The sequence below is a fragment of the Notolepis coatsorum genome (genome assembly GCF_963971535.1).
Source record: "Notolepis coatsorum genome assembly, chromosome: 8".
Lineage (NCBI taxonomy): Eukaryota > Metazoa > Chordata > Actinopteri > Aulopiformes > Paralepididae > Notolepis > Notolepis coatsorum.
The window spans coordinates 75,200,597-75,222,790 of record NC_140172.1 but is presented as its reverse complement, the minus strand read 5'-3'; the positions used below and the strand labels follow the sequence as shown (position 1 = coordinate 75,222,790).

The window sequence follows — 22,194 nt, the reverse complement described above, 5'->3', positions numbered from 1 at the left end:
AAGAGTTAACCGGAGAAACAGAGTGGCGCTACGTTGATACAAAACAGAACCCAGCTGACGTCATCACCCGGGGGATGCCCCTGGATGACCTCACCCGTCGCAATGTCTACAGTGACGGCCCCGCATTCCTAAGACTCCCGGAAGGACAGTGGCCCATGCCTATCCCGAGGGCAGCAAGTCCAGAGGAGGTGGAAATTAAGAAGTCTGTGTTCTGTGGATTGAGCACCGTAGCCTCCACCGACCCTAACATAAACGATTGCACGTCCATAGAGAGTGCACAACAAAGAACATTCCTGCGGTACCACCCGGAGTGCAAGTCCCCCGCTGATATGTCAGCAGCTAACTACGAGGAAGCAGAATTGCTTCTACTGCAGCGAGCCCAGAGAGACTCGTTCCCCGATGAATTGGCCTGTCTACAGGGAGGAAAGCCCGTCCCATCCGACAGCAGATTAATTCATCTGGCCCCCGAGAGCGACGCTCACACCCTCATCAGAGTGGGTGGTCGCCTACGCAGAGCCCCCAATCTACCGGATGACATTAAATACCCGATCGTATTGAACAGCTGACACAAGGTCACAGAGCTGATTATAAAGAAATACGATTTCCTACTGCACTACCTACCGTCTCTACAGACCCGCCAGAAGTGGGTAAAGGAGAGAGACAATTTGACAGAAGGAACAGTCGTCATGATTATTGATCAATCACTGCCCAGAGCTATGTGGCCGGCCGGCCGCGTAAGCAAAGTGATCACCGGTGCCGACGGCAAGGTCCGAGCAGCTGAAGTGCTCGTCCAGGGTCGCACTTACACCCGTCCCGTGGCAAGGCTCATAGAACTGCCTCGACTCCCAGACACAATCGATGATGACCATGACCCTACAACCCTATGACTTTGTGAAGTTGACTGACCCCTACAGCAAACCCTTATGTGTAAATAGACAACGCGATTAATCTGTCTCTGTTTAACTGATTAGGTCCGGGACCTATTCAGGGGGTGGCTGTTGTGAAGGGCCAGATTAAACCGAATATATATATTTATTTATATATATATATTTAATTGTATTTGTATATTCTCTAATATTCCCTGATATCCCTTGTATATTCCTTGTACAATATGCATTGAATATCCATTCTAGCCTACTGAACATCCCATAATAGTCTCCATTCTACTATTGGTCGAGACCTTGGTGCCAGGCTGCCATACCCCTCAGACCCAGTTCAAACGTACCGCTCGACATGTACGAACAAGTCCTAGTTCCGCGTAGGAATTTGGCTACCGCACCACTAATGGGACTATTTGTTCATAGTGCGTATATATACTGCGCTACTAAAGTAGGACTTTCTTTTCAGTCCAGTTTCTTACCCTCCAATAGAGTCACAGACGTAAAGCCTCCCCGCGATGCCACGTGTGGGAGTAAGGCCAAGTTCGCCTACCATCGGTATTGAGACATCGTGTATATTAATATTTGAATAGTCATATTTGGCACTATATTGTCGAGTTGGACGTAGTCTATTAAGCTAATAATAGTCTGTTAATATATAGTGCTTCGTGCGGTGAGAATACTACCGTAGTCAGTACCCCATCGTTTCGGGCAGAGAACTGGCTGCTTACCCAGGGTGGTTGACCCTATGTGAAGCTGCACCCGAGGAACCCCAGAGCCGACGAGCGAGTGGACCTGTATACCGGATTATTCTACCGACGACAGCCCGCCTTCCCAGGCACGGATTATGCTTTGGATACTTTGATTATTCTATGGATAAAGACCCCCGACACTACCGTGTGTTGGAACCCCCCCCCCTGGAGAGGACACAAGGTGAGGAGACGCTCTGCAAGACGAGGTCTCTCCACATCTCTCCCCCGTGGACCGGAGAGAGCCGGCCCACAAAGAGTCCACCTGCTTTCATCTGTGGTCCAAGGATCGCCGGCGCATTGAACGGCACTACAGTGGGTTCTCCTGGGATACCCTTGGCCGGACGAGGCAGCTGGATTCTACCCCCCCCCCCCTCCTACTCCTGTCGGCTTACAAGCGACCGGATTAACCCCCTCTAGTGTATCCAGCCTATAATCATTAAAGTATCATTGCTGTTATTCCTTAACTATTCCAGGTCGTATATTTACCACCTGCGCCTTCAGAGATTGGACATTATCTATTGATATACCGACGAATACTCCTTGCCATAAAAGTGCATACTATTTCAATTCATAAATGTAATTAAGTGATTAAGTGTTTAGTCTACACACCATCGCTGTGTAGGCAATAAAGACCTGTTTCTAATTCGTACATTTGTGTTGGATCCGTTTCATCTACGTGAGAGTGTTCATGATAATATATTTATGCCGTGTACTGGGTGGCCGAATATTAAGTACAAAGGTAGTGGTAGTAAGTATCATATCTAGTAATACAGTCAGGGAATTGTACCCCTCAGTTACAGTAGTGCCTCTCTGTCATTATGTATACAACACAGCAGCCGTCCGTGGCGCCATGGTAACGCATCAGGAGAAGATGCAAATCACATGTAAAAACTCCGGTTTTGGTGTGATCGCCAAATCTTGTATGTCGAGTAGTGCCTCTCTGTCATATGTATAGACGCTGCTCACCTTACATGTAAAACTGTACAAAAAAAACAGCATAATAACTAAAAAGCTGCTAGGTCTATGAGGAGCGCACAACACCATGGTAACGCATCAGGAGAGGATGCAGATCACATGTAAAAACTCCAGTTTTAGTGTGATCATCAAATCTTGTATGTCGAGTAGTGCCTCTCTGTCATATGTATAAATGCTGCTCACCTTACATGTAAAAACTAAAGGTTATCCTATAACCTAGTTATATGAATACTGGCAGAGTGTCTCGCTCTTACCATTATGAGATAACTCTTATCTCCTAGCACCTACTGTGCTCATGAACAAACAATATGCACCCATGCACGTGACCAGGCCACGCCCCAGCGTCCTCCTATAAGACGCCGGACATGGTCACACTCTACCTTCCTCGGAAAAAAAAGTTTCCAACATTGAAAACCCAACCAAGGGATCTCAGGGCGCTGAGAGCGAGACGCTCTGCCAGTATTCATATAACTAGGTTATAGGATAACCTTTCATTATATTATCATACTGTCATCGCGTCTCGCTCTTGTCATTATGAGATATGGGGCAGAGCAGACGCGTGACCCGACAAATGTACCCCCTGAGGGCCTGTAAGCCCCACTACCAGGGAGGAGGGGAGTCGCGTCCACCCGCCCGTCCTAACGAAGGGGGGGAGGCAGTCAACTCCACCAAAGTGCGAAAAAAAAGGCGAACCAGAAACCCCTAAAAGCGCACAGTACAGGCGGGACCACGTGTGACACAGCACCCCGTGGCACACACCCACACACCCCTGCTAGCCCACCGACTGGCGGGATGCAGGGGAGGTCCCAGACCTCAGAACCGCCTGGGAGACAGAACCCCCAGTCATGTCCATGAGGTAAAACTTAACAAAGGGACCCGGGGAGGACCAGGAGGCCGCAGCAAACAGATGTCCTCCACCGAGGCCCCCCCTAACAAGGCGGCAGAGGCCGCCACTCCACGAGTGGAGTGCACCCTGACACCCCCAGGGGGGACCTGTCCAGCCAACGTGTAGCAAAGGGCAATGCCCTCGCACAACCAATGTGACAAGAGGGTGGCTGAACAATGTAACGCCCTCAAAACCCACATGACAAGAGGATATAGCTGCGGCATATACCCTCACCGTCGAGGCAGACAGTCTACCCAAAATAGACTGAAGGAAGGAAATGACAGCGTCCAGGGGGCAGGACACCGGGTCCCAGGCCCCCACCTTACACCACTCTTGAAAAGTACGCCACTTACCCGCATAAACCGCGATAGTGGAGGGAGCATGCGCGTTTCGGATGGTGTCGACCACAGAAGGGTCAAGACCCATCCCCTCCAGACTCACCCCCTCAGCAGCCAAACCTTCAGTGGCTGTCCCAGAACAGAAACAGACACAGAGATCCGTGTGCCTGAGAGAGGGCCCGCGGTGACCAAGGAACAGGCCACGGCGGGGCTACCAAGAGCTGGATCAGAACCGGGAACCACACAGCCGTGCCCCGGTCCGGCGCGATCAGGATCAAAGTTCTGTGCTCCCGACGTATCCGCTCCAGCAGCTGAGCTATCAGGTATATGGGGGGGAACGCATACAGAATCCCGGGCGGCCATGGATACATCGAGAAGGCATCCACCCCCAAGGGAGGATTGTCCCCCCGACTGACCGAGAACCACAAGGTGCACTGGTGAGACTGTCTGCTCGCAAACAGATCCACCGTGGCTTCCCCGAACCGGTCCCAGACATGCCTGACTATGTCTGGACGTAGTCCCCATTCGTCGGAATGAGGACCGCCCCGCGACATCACATCCGCGCCCACATTCTGCTTGCCAGGGATGTGGAGCGCCCTCAGGCTGCGCATCTTGAGAGACGCCCATAGCCAGAGCTCGACCGCCGCCCGGTGCAGACGGATGGCGCATACTCCACCCTGTCTGTTGATATACGATGCTGCCGTCGTGTTGTCCGTCCTGACCAACACGTGCTCGCCCACCACCAGGTGGCCGAGCCGCTTGAGGACCAGAAGGACCGCCTTCAATTCCAACACATTGATATGCAGTGCAGACCGGGTAGCATGGCACATCCAGCTGCCCCCTACTGCGTTGGTCCGACACGTCCCCCCCCCATCCCGTGAGGGAGGCGTCGGTGAAGACCGTGACATGTGATAGCCTGCTGCCCATGGAGATCCCGCTGGTGAGGGTACCAGTCCTCCCCCAGTGGTCGAGATACCCCAGTATTGACATGGGAACCTTCAGTCGTTTCCACTTGCCTCTCACCAGGTCTATTTTCATACTGGAAAACCACCTCTGTATCCTCCTCATAAAGAGGAGGCCAAGAGGGACCACAGAGTGAGCAGATGCCATCATACCGAGTAGGCGCATCACAGACAGCGCCGTAACCGCCCTGCCAGGACGGAGCCCCCTGAGCTTGTCGAGAATATCCACTCGCCGCCGCTCCGAGAGGGTTGCCCTCATGGGCCTTGAGCTTAGAACCAAGCCCAAGTACTCCACCTGTTGACTGGGAAGAGGAGTACTCTTCTTCCAGTTCACAGCAAAACCCAGACTGGTGAGGAATTCCACCACCAGCCTGGTATGAGACCTGGCGACCTCCTCCTCGGCTGAGGAGCAGAATGACGTTGAGATAGAAAATAACTCGTATACCCTGACAACATAGAGGCTCCAGCGCGGTCTCTACACACTTGGTGAACGTGCAGGGGGGAGAGAATAGCCGAATGGCAGCCTCTGGTATTCGTACGCTACACCCTGAAAGAGGAAGCGAAGGAATTTCCTGTGAGCGCTCGTTCTTGAGTCAGTCCTTTATTCGTTTGCCTTGTCTAACCCTTTCTTGTCCTCCTTGCTCACATACCTCTACATGGCTCCCCACCCTGCCTCCATGTTCTGGATTTCATGTATGACCTTCATGTGCCTGACTACTGTTCTCCTTGTGGACCGCCCTGGACTGTCTGAGGACCCGACCCCGGCTATGCCCACCCACTTGTCTGACTACCCTGCTACTCGCCTACTCCCTGGACTCTCTGAGAACCTGGTTACCGTTTTTACCCTTTATATAATAAATATACCCGCTGTTTGGGTTTTCTGATTCACCATCATCTCTGCCTGTTTGTGTCTACATCTGGGTTCTGGCTATAGTACAAACCATTACAATAATCGATGATTCAACTACACTAGCCAGCCAGTTTGAATGTTACAATGTATTATAGCATCTAAACAATGTTAGCTAGCTAGCCAGTTTGAATGCTACAATTTATTATAGCATCTAAATAACATTAGCTAGCCAGCCAGTTGGAATGTTACAATGTATTATAGCATCTAAACAATGTTAGCTAGACAGCCAGTTGGAATGTTACAATGTATTATATAGGGCTGTCTTAAATACTTCGAAGCTTTGTTCGATGGGCATGGGATTCGAATATGAAAATAAAATTTGATTATTAAAAAAAAAATATATATATTATATTTTTTTTGCAAAATCAACTCTGCCTCTCTTTGTTAATTACAACAAGCAATGCTGTTTGTTATTTAAGATGAGGTCGGACTCTGCACTGACAGATTTGTGTTCATTGTGCTGCTTTTATAAAGCCTCAAATGACGGCTTACAATATTTCATGAAAGCAAAGTGTTTTGTTTGTCTAAGTTTTAAAAAGGTTTAAACTTTACAGCACTGACAAAGTTGAACAAAGTGCTGTACAAGTCCCACAACATAAATACAAATAAAAAAATAATAATAAATAAAAAAATATATTTTATTTGATTTCGAAGCTTCGAATTAAAATAGAATCTCGGCCCCGAAGCTTCGAATTCCAAAAAATGTATCGAAGGTCAGCCCTAGTATTATAGCATCTTAACCTGTTAAACCCTATTTCCTGAAAATCCGCCAAAAATACATACCTAAGTAAGTGGAAGATTGCTCAACTTCTACAAGGCCCATGTTCTTGGTATCTAGGGACATCTATCGATCTCAGGGAATGTATTCCCAGTATCATAAATATTGTGTCTGTTACTAGGCTTTAGTAAATTGCGATGAAACAAAGGAGAATATAAATTATGGTTTTTCTTTGCATCTTTGACAGTGAATAACACCATGCTAATGACCAGACATGACCAGACAAAACTGTAACTGAGCTCGTTCAGCACCTTCTTGAGATCACATGTACAAAAGATCTAAGCAAATGAATAAAGGGAAGATGATTAAATAGAAGGTTTTGTAGATTACTGTAGAGTACTGAATTCTGCCATCCGGACACATGCAATTTGAAATATTATTATAGAATATAGAATATCAGGCCTATAAATTACATTATTATAGCCAAGTTGCACATCTATGGATCTGCCAAATCTACTCTTTCCAATGGCAGAGTTCAATTTGGATTTAGTATCACCAGGCGTGCAGGAAGAACGTGAATTAATCTACTGTAAATTAAAACAAACATTTGAAAACAAAATGCAACATTAATCCATACAGTCTGTAGACATGGATTTATGATGTGATGTCATTTTGGGTCCGGTACCGGACCCATCAGGTTTAAGAGGTTAACAATGTTAGCTACCCAGCCAGTTGGAATGTTACAATGTATTATAGCATCTAAACAATGTTAGCTAGCCAGCCAGTTACAATGTTACTTATCAATGCATCAAAACTGCAACAGCTAAGTAATCATCAACGATGGGAGTCTCCAGCTAAGACAGTTGGTTATTATTCCATCAAATATGATGGATATAATACTATACTATGACTATATATGACTAAATGACATACTATGCACTTCCATTGTGTACTGAAGATACAGTAGATAGAAAAGTTAATTACATCAGTTCTAGTCTGTAAGATACAGTTCAGAAGTAATGCTAAACAGTTCAACAACCTCAATGTTAAACAGTTCAACTTCCTCTGCAGAGCGGCGGGACCGGGAGTTAGCTGTTCTGCTCTGGTTCAGTCCTCTGGACAGGGAGTTAGCTGTACTGGTCTGGTTCAGTATTCTGGACAGAGTCTCCAGCTCCACCAGACCACCAAGGAGAGAGCCTAGAAGACAAACAGATTTAGACATGTTTATTTCCTGGTATTCGTGATCCCCATCATAATCACTACTATCAACAACATGTCATAACATTAACAGAATTCTCAGGTGCAATACCTGTGCCATCTCAACAATGGTGGGCATATATCACCTATGCCATCTAAACAATGGTAGGTATATCTCTACCTATGCCATCTAAACAATGGTAGGCATACAGTATATGTACCTGTGCCCTCTAAACAATGGTAGGAATATATATATACCTGGTATGGATGGGCAAAACTCACAAAATTGCTATTCAATAGTCACTGGGAACTGTTCAAATACTAATCAACATGATTTAGTTTTTTCTTAATAGCGAACGTGAGATAATCAAACAAGCAAGCTACAGTAGCTGGCTTCTGTCATTGATAACAGCTATATATATGAGCGATGTCGCAGCAGCAGGCTAATGTTATTTCCAGGAACAAAAGCATTCATTCCAAAAGTTACATCGTTGATGCTTGAAATGTCTGAGCTTCCAGGTTAACTTGTTTTTACTTATTAGCGAACGTGAGATAACCCAAAAAGCGAGCTAGGGGGTTCCGGTTCCGGGTCGAGGATGGGGTAGACATCTCTGTGCCATGATGTGACTCCCGAACTATAATTTTTACGCCAAAAAGCCTCTTTTTATAATTTCAAGTTAATTAAACCATTTCCATACTTTACCCTTATTTCTACCTATCTTATTTGGCTATAAAAAGCATGATGGCTATGCGAATTCTAAGGAACGAGACCAAAAAAGATGACGGCCCCATGGACGGGGCTACCATGGCTAGGCTATTTGAGGAGCTCAAGCTAGCCTTCACCGTCGAGTTCAGAACGTTCACCGCCTCGCTCGAATCCAGACTCGAAGACATCCAATCGGCGGTTGCTGACCATACTCAACGTCTGGCCTCCGTGGAAGACGGCCTAAATACATGGTCTGGTAGGACGGAGGAGCTGGAGGTCAGGTGCACGGCCCAAGATGAAATCATCGGCAAGCTAAAGTCCAAACTAACCATCGTCGAGTCGCGTAGCCGTCGGTCCAACATACGCATACTGGGCCTAGATGAATCCTTACATAGCGACCGGCCCAGTGTCTTTTTCGCAGAAATCCTGGTGGAAATCCTGGGGAAAGATGTCCTCGCTACGCCGCCTGAGCTCGACCGATGCCATAGGGCGCTGACTTCCAAAACAGCACCCAGCTCCAGGCCTAGAGCAGTGATCGCCTGTTTACACCGCTATAAGGTAAAGGAGACGATCATCCTGGAGGCTCGTAAGAGAGCAGGGCTTGACATTAAGGCTTGTCCTATTGTCCGGGACAAGTAAAAGAAATGGTCGGACAAGCATAATACAATTTACAAGTACAAAAATATATATATATATATATATTCCCCAAACGAATAGTAACGTTATTCCATCTGATCAGAAAGTGCCTGTCTCACAGTGTCACACTGGAAACTCTCAATCTCTGTACGTCAATATTACTTGTCCCGGACAAATGGCGAGCGTCTTCTGAGTGCTCGCTTAGTTGACACTGACAGTGGCACGAGACCCGCGAAAATATCAGAATGTTTAATAGAATGTTTAATAAAAGTTGGTTGTTTTGTTGTTACCTGTTGATCTAATGTGCCTATTGTTAAAAGAAATTATTTCAAATAAAAATACAATTATTTATTTGAATGGTGTTATTTATGGCAATAACAACTATACCGTAATAACAACTATACCGTAATAACAACTATACAACTATAGGCGTAGACCAGGGTTTAACCCCTGGTCGTCAAGAGAGAGGGGAGATGAGAAAGATGAGCTGGTGCTGATGGGGAGTGAAGATGAGCTGGAGGACTGATCATAAAGTATATACCCCACACACACAAATGTACACACACTGTGTTTAAGTTATTAAATCATAATAATTGTCCAAATCTCTTGTCGGTTTTATAGATTTTTTAATAGGCCTTTATTTTCACAAGTACATTTCGGACAAATAAGTTTAGCTTTCGGACAAGTAAAATATCTGAGCCACTTGTCCGAAGTGGCTCAAAAAGTTAATGTCAAGCCCTGGAGAGGGAAGCTGACATATAAAGGGAAGCCAATTCTAATCTTCGAAGACTACTGCCCCGTAGTAGAACAGCGTTCGTGCTACCGAGATGTCATGGGGCCCCTGTATCAGCAAGGATTCAAACCATCGCTCCAGTTCCCTGCGAGACTCGTCATCAGAACCAAGGACGGCATGAGGAAACATCTACCATCACCCAAGGACGCCGTGGACTTCCTGAGGACCCGGCTCAAAGAGGCTCCGACACCGGCTTCACCAGATAGAGACGCGGTAGTAGCTTGATTTTGGGCCATTAGCATGCCACTATGGCTAACACACAGAGCGGTGTAGCACCTAATATTTCCTCGCACATGTAAATATGGATGACTACGTGATGTTAGGTGTCGCCTGGAAGTCTATATTTTTTTTGATATTTGACATAAGGGGTGGGGGGGCAGTTCTGCTCTATATGACTATTGTATTGTTGCATGTTTATAACACCTGCCACAGGCTGGGGTGCTAAGCGCTAGCTTTCCGTTTAGAAAGAAACGCAATGTATTTTCATTTTTATTTTTTCCCGGGTTTGTGTTTCGGATGTTTCTACCACGCCTATAACATTTACGTATCATTGCCACCGGGATGTGTTTATTGTTTGCTTACACATTTAATGAACTGGGGTATCGTGACTGCGTCAGCCAAGCCCTGTCAGCTACATACTGCTAGCCACCTGCATAGCACATGACTGCAACCGCGGCCAGGTGCGTCACTACCTCCCGTTGACCAACAGGCTCGCTGGGATGGCAGACGGCCCCCTGCACAGTGCCCTCCTCTGACGTGGAGGTCTAATTGCACTAGGTCAAACCAGCAAATCACTACATTACCTCTACTCTGAACGAACCATGGGAGGTATCCCCCCCCCCCCCCGGCCTGGTTGATGTACTACACACCTGTTCTGATGCAACATACATGAAAGATACTTAACTCCCCCCACTTTTACTATTGTTCCTGTTCTGGGCTTCTTTTGTTAACCTTGCCAATCTCTTATATGGTTTAATTTGAATCTTCTCGTTTACTCTACATTTTGAGGCACTTTTTTGTATATTTGGGAGTGTGACAGACAGCTACTGAGAGAGTGTTCTACTTATGGTACGTTTGAAGGTTGTGGAATTGTTGGTAAGTCCCTGTGATGCTGGGGAAAGGCCCACTGGTTCCGCATTTCTATATGTTTTAATGTTATTAATGTTTGTTTTATGTATAGCTCAAGACACATGTGCTTAATGTTTAAAATAAGTGAATTTGGCGTGCCCACTGCCCATAGGCCTTTCTAGGTCTGCCCTGTCTACACATTCCCTAATATTCTATGGCTTATTTTTTTTATCAAATTTCTTTTTTCTCTTTTTTTTTTAATAAACAAACCATAATAACAACAATAATAATAATAATAATAATAATATTAACAATAATAAACTTAACAATATCAAATAACAACAATAACAGTAAAGTAATGACAATAATAGAATGATAAATGTAGTAAAAAAAAAAAATATATATATATATATATATATATATATATATATATATATATATATATATATATATATATATATATATATTAGGGCTGTCAGTTTATCGCGTTAATTAGATTAATTAATTACACAGCAAATTATCGCGTTTTGAAAATTAACTCAAAATTCATTAAAAAAAATTTCCTGTGTGAATGTTCCTCACTCATTCCGTAAGAACGTAGAATACACATTTACAGACTTTTTTTTAATATGGTCCATTTGCATGTTCTTGGTATCTGATTCTAGGGACATCTATGGATTCCCAGTGTCAGAAATACTGTGTCTGTTACTAGGCTTTAGGGCTGACCCCTATTAATCGATTAGTCGACTAATCGGTCGAAAGGAGCCGTAGTCGACTGGCCAACCTCTTAGTCGAATATAATAATTTTTAATTTTTAATTTTTTTGTATCATTCTTTCCAAAAGAGAAGAGGCCTAGAAGCGTGGCTAACGCTAATGGCACGCATACCAGAGGTTAACTGCCTATGAAAACAGGCACAGAGGCACTGAAAGAGGATTTCACCCATCTAATGAACACACTAGACTAGACAAATATCAAGATGTATCCATCAGTGGACCAATTGCATGCTTTTGCAGACGACAATAAGCCTTCAGTCGACTCCTTCAGACATTAAGCACCCCCCACAGCCCAAATGAAATGAGTAAATTGTAATGAACCAAATGAGAATATCTATTACATTTTTTTTTATCTTTGACTGTGAATAACACCTAAAATTGACCAGACCTGAAAAATCTAAGCAAATTAATAAATGGAAGATGATTAAACAGAAGGTTTAAGTACTGAATTCTGCCATCCGGACACATGGAATTTGAAATATGATTATAGAATATAGAATATCAGGCCTAAAATGGTTATGCGATTAAAATACGATTAATTAGATTAATTAATTACAAATCCTGTAATTAATTAGATACATTTTTCGCCTGACAGCACTACTATTTTCTATAGTACGCTAAATCTCAATTCATCCTTATCCTCCCTTGTCACCAAACAGTATTGGGAAAAAGATTTAGACAGAGATTACGGACAGCGGACTGGCAGGATATGTGGACCTATGCAAAAAAAATCTCAGTTTGCAACCGCACCAAATCTATTCAATTCAGAATCTTACACCGCATTGTGTTATGTAGTGTTGTATTGTATTTACTGCTGTCAAGCGAATCACGTTTTTTCTTTTTGTATTATAAGTAAAAGTATATTCTATAATGTATTATACTAAATTATGTTATATCTAGTCAAATTAATGGAAGAACAAATGTAAATGTAAGGGGGTAGGGATCAATAAGCTTAGCTTCCCTCTACTCCTTTTTTGAACATGTCAACTAACTAAATACATTGCTCTTGACATTTATTTTTTTTGTATTATGATTGTTCTGTTTGACGGAGCTAGATACTGTGATTTGTTTGGAGGAATATGGAGAATACATGTTCAAAAATAAACGTTTTCATTAATTCAAATATCTAATGTTTTGGTGCTGTTATAAGCTTTTGCATATACTATTCTCTGATTTGACACTGGTATTTAAATTGTGCATGCTATATTGCATTGCAAATTCTTCTGTAAAATTTACTTCATCTACTGTATCTTGCATGTCCTTTTATTTTATTTATAAATGGTTGTTTATAAACCACGGACCACGGACTCATTAGGCCAACACTACGTCAGACCCCACTCACTCAAGCAGCAGGGACAGAAAGACAATAGAACACTGCAGGAGAGCCTGTCATACAACCCGTCACAGTAACCCTTTCACTACCACACTACAGAAGGTTAACCTTTCACTACCACACTACAGAAGGTTAACCTTTCACTACCATACTACAGAAGGTTAACCTTTCACTACCACACTACAGAAGGTTAACCTTTCACTACCACACTACAGAAGGTTCTATTTCATTCTGGCCTCCGCTCAGCATCAGTCTGCACTCAACTCGCTCCAGTGACGTGCACTGAATCAAAACTTCACAATGTACCTTTACATACCGACATCCGTCTGACCACACCCCCATCCGCTACCTACATAAGCAGGGGTGGGGCCATACACTCATCTCCTTCTCAAATTTCATCCACAAAGATAGTGCCTGTTATATACCCCACTTGACGTGGAGAAAATATTTAGGAAAACAGAAGAACAAGGAGATACGTTGACATTATATCTTTATTTTCTCTCTCACTATTTTCGAGAAAATACGGCGATATTGTCTTCATCACTGGAGTGTCTGGAGGATGATGATCATTCTGACCTCCACCGGCTTTTTCGTATTAGGGGCTCGCGCCGCTGACATACTCCCCAACTGCAGTCCTCCTTGCTGCGGCTGGATGGGTATTGGCCCTCCGGTCATACAGCTGGACTGTGGGAAGCACCGGCTGTTGTGAGAAATCGGTTGCTTCCGGGTGGGGTAAGTACTGTTTTGCTTGCGAGCACTGGTTGTCTGTTTATGCTATGGGGGTTAGCTGACAATTTTACGAACGCCGACTCCGAACTGGGGTCCTCTGCTCGGCTTCTTAAGCGGCGGACGGAGGATCTTGGTCTGACGCCCATGATGGTCAACCTAGTGGGCCGTGACCGAGTCCTGGTTAAAACCAGGGTTTCTCTGGACGAGCGGATGCTTCTCTGTCCCATGCAGGCCCCATCTTTCCTGGTCCCACGCCCTGGAAGATTGGGCGTGTGCACCGCGAAAATTCCCCCGCCATAGAGTACGTCACTGAGCGCGTCTCTATTGGTAAGACTTCCGTGGGTTGTTCAGGTCCATGTTATGGATCTGTTTCAGGGAGTTGTCAGAGCTCCTCCTCACGAAGCTCCTCCTCAGGGAGAAGTGCCTTCTGTGAGTTCGGACTCTCCTTCCCAGTGAGGGAGCCTCCTCAGAGTTCAGAGCCTCCTCCTCAGATTGTCAAGGTGAGTAGAACTTCAAAAAAGGAGTTCTGCTCTATTGGGTGTGTATTCGATTCAATTCGATTATTGAGTGTGTATTGGTTCAGTGCCTCCTCCTCGGAGAGCTCTAACCCAAGTGTTACATAGCTCAATGTTGCAATATATTCTTTTCAATCTATACAGCTCGCGTGGGAAGTCTCTCTGGGGATTTCCGTCTCCTCCCTGTGGCGAGGGTGGCGGGATGTAAAAATGTAAACAATTTTTACCCTCAGCTGCGTCACGTGGGATTCATGTCAGTCTGTGTTTCTTTCTTTTTTAAATAAAAAGAGGAAAGAACATTAAGCACGACGGCTCCGTGTCGTTCTCCCAGGCGACTTGGAGGAACAATGTCTGGTGTCTTGCTAGACTATCCATTGATGTGTTTGGGTCTCGATGCGTACATAGTGCTGGCTCGGGGTGTTTCTGTTAAGAATCACGCAGGGGGCTAAGTACGCCTTGGTTGCTCGTTATTAAAACAGAGTTTTTATAGGGCAACTGGGATGGAGTTTTGTCTCTTCCGAGCGCCAGTTTACTAGGTTGTCTCGATGAATTCTCGTTCATGTCTGGGGGATGTTAACGGAATAGATCAGAACATAGGTAGAGGGTCTCACGCCCTTGGGGTGGGCCACTGAGCGGTACAAATGGGACCGTCTGGGTGGCGCCCTCTTTTCATGTTTTAGATCGACACGCATACCTACCCCCTCTTCTGGAGTGGGCATGTCGGCGTGGTTAGGGCACGGGACTGGTTCTGGTCGCGCTGGTCCAGGTCAGTTAACCCGTTGTCCGCCGGGGACGCAGATCTGTTGTTCTGGTACCCTGAGGGACTTGTGCTTTTTTCGGGGGGAAAAATGCCGGGTCGGCCCGGGTGTCACAGGGTTAGGCGTTATGGAGACCCTTTGTTGGGTACACGTTGTACCTAACACTATCATAAGGGGCTGGTTCTCTTTTCTTTCGCTCCTCTCTCACACATGGCGAAGAGGGGGCTGTTGGGGTGGTCTTCTGGACCTCCTCTGGTAACCCTGTGTGCTTCCAGAGCCGCCGGGCACGGTCCGAAGTAATGTTTCGTTGAAACCGTAGGCCTGGGATAACCCTTTTTGGAAACTGAAACACTTGTACTGCGGTATAGCTGGTGTATACCCGCAGGTGTGTTTTGGAGTTTTTTCTTGAGGGGTTATAGGAACAACCACCGTCTGTGTACCGAGAGGGTGGTTGATTCCCTGGTGTGTTGGAGCAGAGTCAACTCCCGGGTTACCCGGTTGAGTGTGCCCCTGCACGTTCATGACGTCTGCCAATCGTGTCAGCCGTCTCTGCCTCGACCCCTCTGGGTGGTTTTTTTTTGATGGAGGCTTTATCATGGTGCGCAACAATGCCAGCATACGCCCCTTCCGCCGGGGGGCTGTTTTCAGTTGACCCCTTTGGCGCCTGTCTCGTCCGCAGTGCTCCAGGCTCGGGTCTACAGCCTGCTGCCTGGTTTCCCCGGTGCGCTGCCTGCTTCCGTTGGTTAACCTTTTGAATGCTTTACAGCCATGCTGACTGCCTGTGTTGCAGGGTCAGTGTGCCAGGCGGTGTACTAATGGGGGGAAAGGGCCTGCTCTTGGAGGGGCCCTGTCCGAATACGCTGGCGATGTGGGGGGCGGTGTCACTGAGTGACCGCCTGGCAGGGTCTTGATGCCTGGCGTCATTGACCTCTCCGGGCCGCCTTTTTTCCAGGGGATCCAGTCCCTTCAGTGGGTCTGGGTCTTCCTTCGCGCTCCACTGCTACGGCCTTGCCACGGGGTTGAGTTTGCTCTTGACCCCGTGATTTTGGGGGCAGTAACGAGGGTTGTTCCTTCCGTTCGTTCCCTGGTGGCATGCGGGTTGTGCGTGTGCGTAGTCGTGGGGTCAAGCCACGGTCTGCTCACCCTGTGCGTTGAGTTGCTTGAGTTCCTCTTCGCACGGTCGGATCCGTCTCCCTCCCGTCCTCCAATAGGGAGGGTATCCCTCCATTAGGGAGGGTCGGGGGGCTCGGTCCTCCCCGGTCTGATGGTTGTGGGGGGGCTCAGCGGGGTACATTTGTCGATCTTCTGGCTTCCACTCAGCTCCTCTTGTGCAGACTGACGCTGAGCGGAGGCCAGAATGAAATAGAACGTAAGGTTATGTATATAACCAAGTTCTATGAATTCTGGTGACGCTCAGCGTCAGGACGCCGCTGCGGCCCTTGATTTTTCCTTGTGGTGAAATTTTGGGGAAGGAGATGAGTGTGTGGCCCCACCCCTGCTTATGTAGGTAGCGGATGGGGGTGTGGTCAGACGGATGTCGGTATGTAAAGGTACATTGTGAAGTTTTTATTCAGTGCACGTCACTGGAGCGAGTTGAGTGCAGACTGACGCTGAACGTCACCAGAATTCATAGAACTTGGTTATATACATAACCTTACGTTAACCTTTCACTACCACACTACAGAAGGTTAACCTTTCACTACCACACTAGGATAGCCTTTCACTACCACACTACAGAAGGTTAACTTTTCACTACCACACTACAGAAGGTTAACCTTTCACTACCACACCACTACAGACGGTTAACTGTCTGAAAGGGTTAACCTTCTGTAGTGTGGTTGTGAAAGGGTTAACCATTTGTCGTGTGGTAGTGAAAGGTTAACCTTGTGTTGTAACAGTGTTCACGAGTCTGGTAGACCCACAACAATATTGGGATTTTAAAACAATAAAGCCATAAAAGTTCATGTAAAAATACTCAACAGATGTGAACTTTATCTCAATTACAAGCAATCTATACAGCATACTGTACGTGTATAATATTAGCCATTTACCCCTGCTAGATCACATTTTTCAAAGGTGATACAAATATTTTTTTTATAAAATATGCCACAAAAAAAAGAATCCGTTATAATCAAGACATGGGGGGGAATGTGTTCTTTTATATGTGCTTCACATAAAATTAGCCAATGCCAATGAGTGTCTGGTTGGAATACATTTTTATTGCATAATTTCTCTTTTAATAAACAGGTCCCACAGACATGAACAGCTACAGTGGTGGCTATAATAATATATACTGTATTATATCTAACTTGAATAGACAAGCCTCTCTCTCTCTGTAATAGCGAGAGACAACTACATTAGGACAGTTCTAACTTACAACAACAAGTTCAACATGATACTGTATCTGTTCACCTCATCGTTAACCCAGGGTGCCAACACGTTTGTTAATGGCATCACATTTTGTTCTGTGCGTTGAATGTGCATTTCCTCTTCTTTGAAAACATAACGTTACTGAATTTAATAAGGAATGCAAATACAGATGAAGCCATGAATTGTCATTGGACCACCGATTGGGCACAGTTTGGGCACCGTTTGGGCACCGTATTAACGGTAACAATGACCAGCAGGGGCGCTCGAATACAGCTGGTGACAACGTGCCCGATGTGCCTGCTCTCTGTTCATTCAGGAAGAGCTCCGCGCTCGAGAAAGGGAGAGAGAGGCAGAGAGAGAATGAGAGAGAATGGACAAAATGCACTGCAATGTTGTGTTCTGACCACATGTTTTGGCGAAAATACATAGTATTGTATTGTATGCCTCATTTTATAAAATGTCCTTTGGGCGCAAGCAGGCCCGGACTGGACATCGGGAGCACCGGGAGTTTTCCCGGCGGCCTGGCCTGCACAGATAATATAAAAAAAAAAATTATATAAAAAAAATATATATAATCTTTTTTTAATTATTATTATTATTATATTTTGCCAGGCCATTGTTTCCAGTTGTGGCGGCGCGATAGTTAGATAACCTAGGTGGGTGGGGAACAACCAGGATTTCACTGTCTGCGACAGAGTTGGAGAACTATCTCTCTTGACTCTCTCCCTCTCGCGGCTCACACACACACAAATGGAGCCGTGCTGCCGCTTGTGATTGGTGGAGGCGGGACCAGGCGATACAACTGATTGACAGCGGAGGCGGCGAATGGAATGGCAGATGGCTTTCTGCAGAATAACAGCCAGGCAGTGAGCCAGGTAGTGAGTGACTCGAGAGATAGAGCGAAAGTCAATTAACGTTGATGTCAAGATGGACAGTGGAAGAAAGAGAAAGGGTGGAGGAGAGAGGGATAAAACAAAGAAAAAGAAAGGCCCTTACAGCAGATGCTGCTAAATCCGGCAACATTTATCAAATGTTTTCTTGCACCAAGGTCAAGGAACCAGCAGGTTAGTCAGTGATAAAAATAAACATGTGGATGTTAGCTAGCTAACGTTACCATGCAATGCATCATCTCCCCTGTCAAAACAAAAGCCCAATGTTAAATCTGCCAAGAATCAAATAAATAATTTAACCCTTGTGTCTGAAAACTAAAGTGTTATACTCTTACCATATTAGGGGACTAAATTGAAAAACGCCATAAAAAGATTATATGTTGAAATAATTTCCCACTTTCTTTTCCATAAATATTTTATTCAACTTCAGATTAAAAATGAAATACTCCCACTTTTCTGAAAGGAGTTGTTAAATCTGACATTACAAAAAACAATATGTGGTGGTTATGATCGGGCTGAAGTTTAATAAACAATTTATGAAAGAGAAAGTCAAAAAAAATCCAAGCCAATTCAAAGATTACACACCCTTGCCACATATATTGGCTACAAACATAATCATTGCAAAGTTATCAAAGAAAATACGCAATCTTCTGTCTTCGTTGTGCATGTGCTCACCACACGCAATACATGTGTCACTATTCTGGCAGTGGCTACTGTTATTATAGTATTGTAATGAAAGGTCTGTTATTTAATGTTTGTGTAAAGGGCTATTTTAACTGTTGATGGGTAGTGCATCAGTAAAGTGAATATGGTATTGTGTTCTTGCTCTGTTTGAATAGGTGGAGAGAGTGGTTAACTGTATTATAATAGTAAATAGAAAAATATGTTGTGCTCTTGCTTTTTTCTTTTTGAAGGTGGAGAGAGTAGCATTGCTAGTGCCACAAGTTCCCACAACAGTTTTATTTGAGTTTCATAACAGTACATTGTACTAAGCAATTGTTGGCTCATTAGTTTGTGATTCACATGCACAAAAATTCACCAGAATGCAGAAAATTAAGTCTTTGTAACAAAATATTTCCTGGTGGGGGACCCCAGACCCCCGCTTAAAAAGTGGCCTGACTGGGGCTATATTTCGCGCTATATCTCCCGGTATGAATTATTTCCCCAGTCCGGCCCTGGGCGCAAGCGATTGATAACTGTCAACGTTGAAACGGCACAAGCTCTCATTTATTTATTTTTTAAGCTGACACTTTTATTATGAAATTCGTGGCCACATCCGCCTCTGTGCTTGACTTGTTCAAGTGTTCAACTTGACCGACCACTGCCCGTGTCTGAGACCATACCGTTTGCATCGATTCCCTGGCCGTGCAGACAACCAAGATATTCGCCAGAAGTGGATTAAGAATACCAACCGAAAGGACTTTGTTCCCACTAAAAACAGCACGGTAGGTTTTGTCAGTCGACAATCTCACAATGGCTAATGTTAGCATACAGCTGCCTAGCCAGCTGTCTAGCCTTAACATGGTGAAAACACGTCTTTAAGCTAACGTGCGGTATCTGCGGTGGTCGCACATAATAAATTAACTCATCAGTTAAAGTTAGATTGATTTATAAATGTGTATCTACATGGGTGAAGATCCAGAAAGCCTTGTGCGAGAATATGTGGTATGTACATGAATCCATGCAGAGTAAGGTCTGACCCATGACTAATTGTAACAGAAAGTATCTTCACTTTTATGTTTATATTGATGCCACTGTATGTTGAAATTAGAAATGTATTAGAAGGATAAACCTCTTGAGATATGCTATCTCGTTTTCGAGGGGGTCCTTAACATAGGATACAAAACATACAATACAATACATAACAATATACATAACAAAACAAAACACAGAACAAATACACTTATACATTGACAGATGCTCTCCCAAGCTCACCCCCACAATCCACACTGATTCCTCCCAAGAGGATCACCAATCCAAAAGTATGTTCCCTTATAAAACACATACAAAATTATAATTTGATCTGTAAACAACATGTAAGCCCTAACACAGTAAATCAATAACAGGTGCAAGTAGTCTGTAGATGAGTGAACAAAGATATCTTGAATAACCGGTAAGAAGTGAGAGATCTGAGTGAACTAGGTGCTTGCACCTCATGGTACCAAAGCACCTCAAAGGCGCTAAAACAAGATTACAAACATCACAAAACAAACTGGTCAGACTACTACTTGACCTTACCCCTAGAACCCACCTCACCCCTGCCCACTTTGACAACCTAGGATGGCTTATAGTAGACGACAGAGTACAGCAACTTGCAATTGGCCTGGTCTACAAGATAAACTATACGACTAAGGTACCCATGTACATGTCAAAATACTTCCCAAAGGTCAGTGAATAACATGACCACAACACCAGAGGAAGCTCAACAAATCATGTTAAACACAGATTCGGCTCAAACAAGGGACTAAACACGTTTCGCAATTATGCCACATCAATGTGGAACGCCCTACCCAAAACTGTAAAGGAATGTGAATCCCTACCTACATTCAAAACCGCTCTTAAAGAGCACCTACGGGAGGCTGCTATTCGAAACTGGCCACCGTAAATGTCCAAACCCCCCACCCCCACCCCCTCCGTCCTAATAGACAGTATCCTCCCCACCGCATGTATATATTCTCTCCCCGCCGTATGTATATTTCTCTCCCACCCACCCATCCCCTCCTAATGTACAGTCCCCTCCCCATCATATGTATATACTCTGTCAGGATCTATGGGTAACAGTACTGTATATTTGAATACCGTATATGTCACAGATGTATCAGTACTAAATACCTGTATGTCCCTATGCCATAAATGTCATGTATGTTGAGTATGTCATAAATGTCAATATGAATTGAAAATGGGGGACCCTGATGTAAACAAGACAAACGTCTTTCTCTGGTCTGCATCCCCTTAACAATTGTGTGTATTGAGCCTTATACAACGGCATGCAAATTTCTCGATTCTGATTGGCTGAAACAGTCCATTTACACGTATGTATTGCGATCAGTCCACGCTTGCTGGCCCAGGACCCGCCCACAACCGAATCACATCACATCAATCCGCCGGATCACAAGAAGGTGGACAATAATCTTTACAAATGGATATGTTGATAGCGACTAAACGACTAAATATCAAGCGATTCTGTCACAGCGAATGTCTTAGTCGTTTAAACAATGTTGGATGATGTAATTGATGGGTCTTGAATCATTCTGTAACAAAAGAAAAATCGCGGATTGATTGATTGATTTTTTGATTTCAATTTCTTTTTCCTTTCGACTGTCAGCGCTCGCTCTAGTCTCCACCCACCGCCACACACCCCCCCACACACACACACACACACACACAAACACACGCACACACACACACACACGCACACACACGCACACACACACACACACTCTGCCTGCAACGCGGGGGATAGTCAGACTGAGAGAGAGCTGGGTGCTGCGCTGTTCTAAGTGAGCATGGCCTATTGAGTTGATTGATTGATTGATTGATTGATTGCTAATTTTATTACTGTACGCTTGGTTTCCAACTGGTTAAGTTTAGGCCCTCTACAGTAGGTTTAAAAAAATAAATAAAAGAATAGGGCGAAGAAAACGTTTTTTTCCTATAGGGCAAAGAAAACGTTTTAATTTGTTTTACCTACTTTCTATAGAAGCATCTAAGAATGAAGTTCTATGGAAAGTAGGTCTGCATTCCCTTAACAATTGTGTGTATTGAGCCGTACTGTATTGTACCCATTCTGCATCTGGTAATAAAATGTTCAATCAATCATTCCAATAATACACAGTTGGATGTGTTAGTTGGTTGGATGCACTTCAAGCTGCTTCCACATGAGGCAACTTCTCTCAATCATTCCAATAATACACAGTTGGATGTGTTAGTTGGTTGGATGCACTTCCGATCTGCTTCCACATGGAGGCAAATTGTCTTTTTTGTAGTTGTGGGAACTACTTTTTC

The 22,194-nt window shown here is 44.7% G+C and overlaps 1 protein-coding gene across 1 annotated transcript in view; it reads right to left on the bottom strand.

Annotated features, from left to right (window-relative positions):
• LOC311233490 (A disintegrin and metalloproteinase with thrombospondin motifs 2-like) overlaps positions 1-22,194 on the bottom strand; it is a 414,816-nt gene that overhangs the window by 195,710 nt on the left and 196,912 nt on the right. Inside the window, exon 4 of the mRNA XM_084320457.1 lies at positions 7,459-7,616. Coding sequence (XP_084176583.1) covers positions 7,459-7,616 — 158 coding nt within the window. The remainder of the gene's footprint in view (positions 1-7,458; positions 7,617-22,194) is intronic.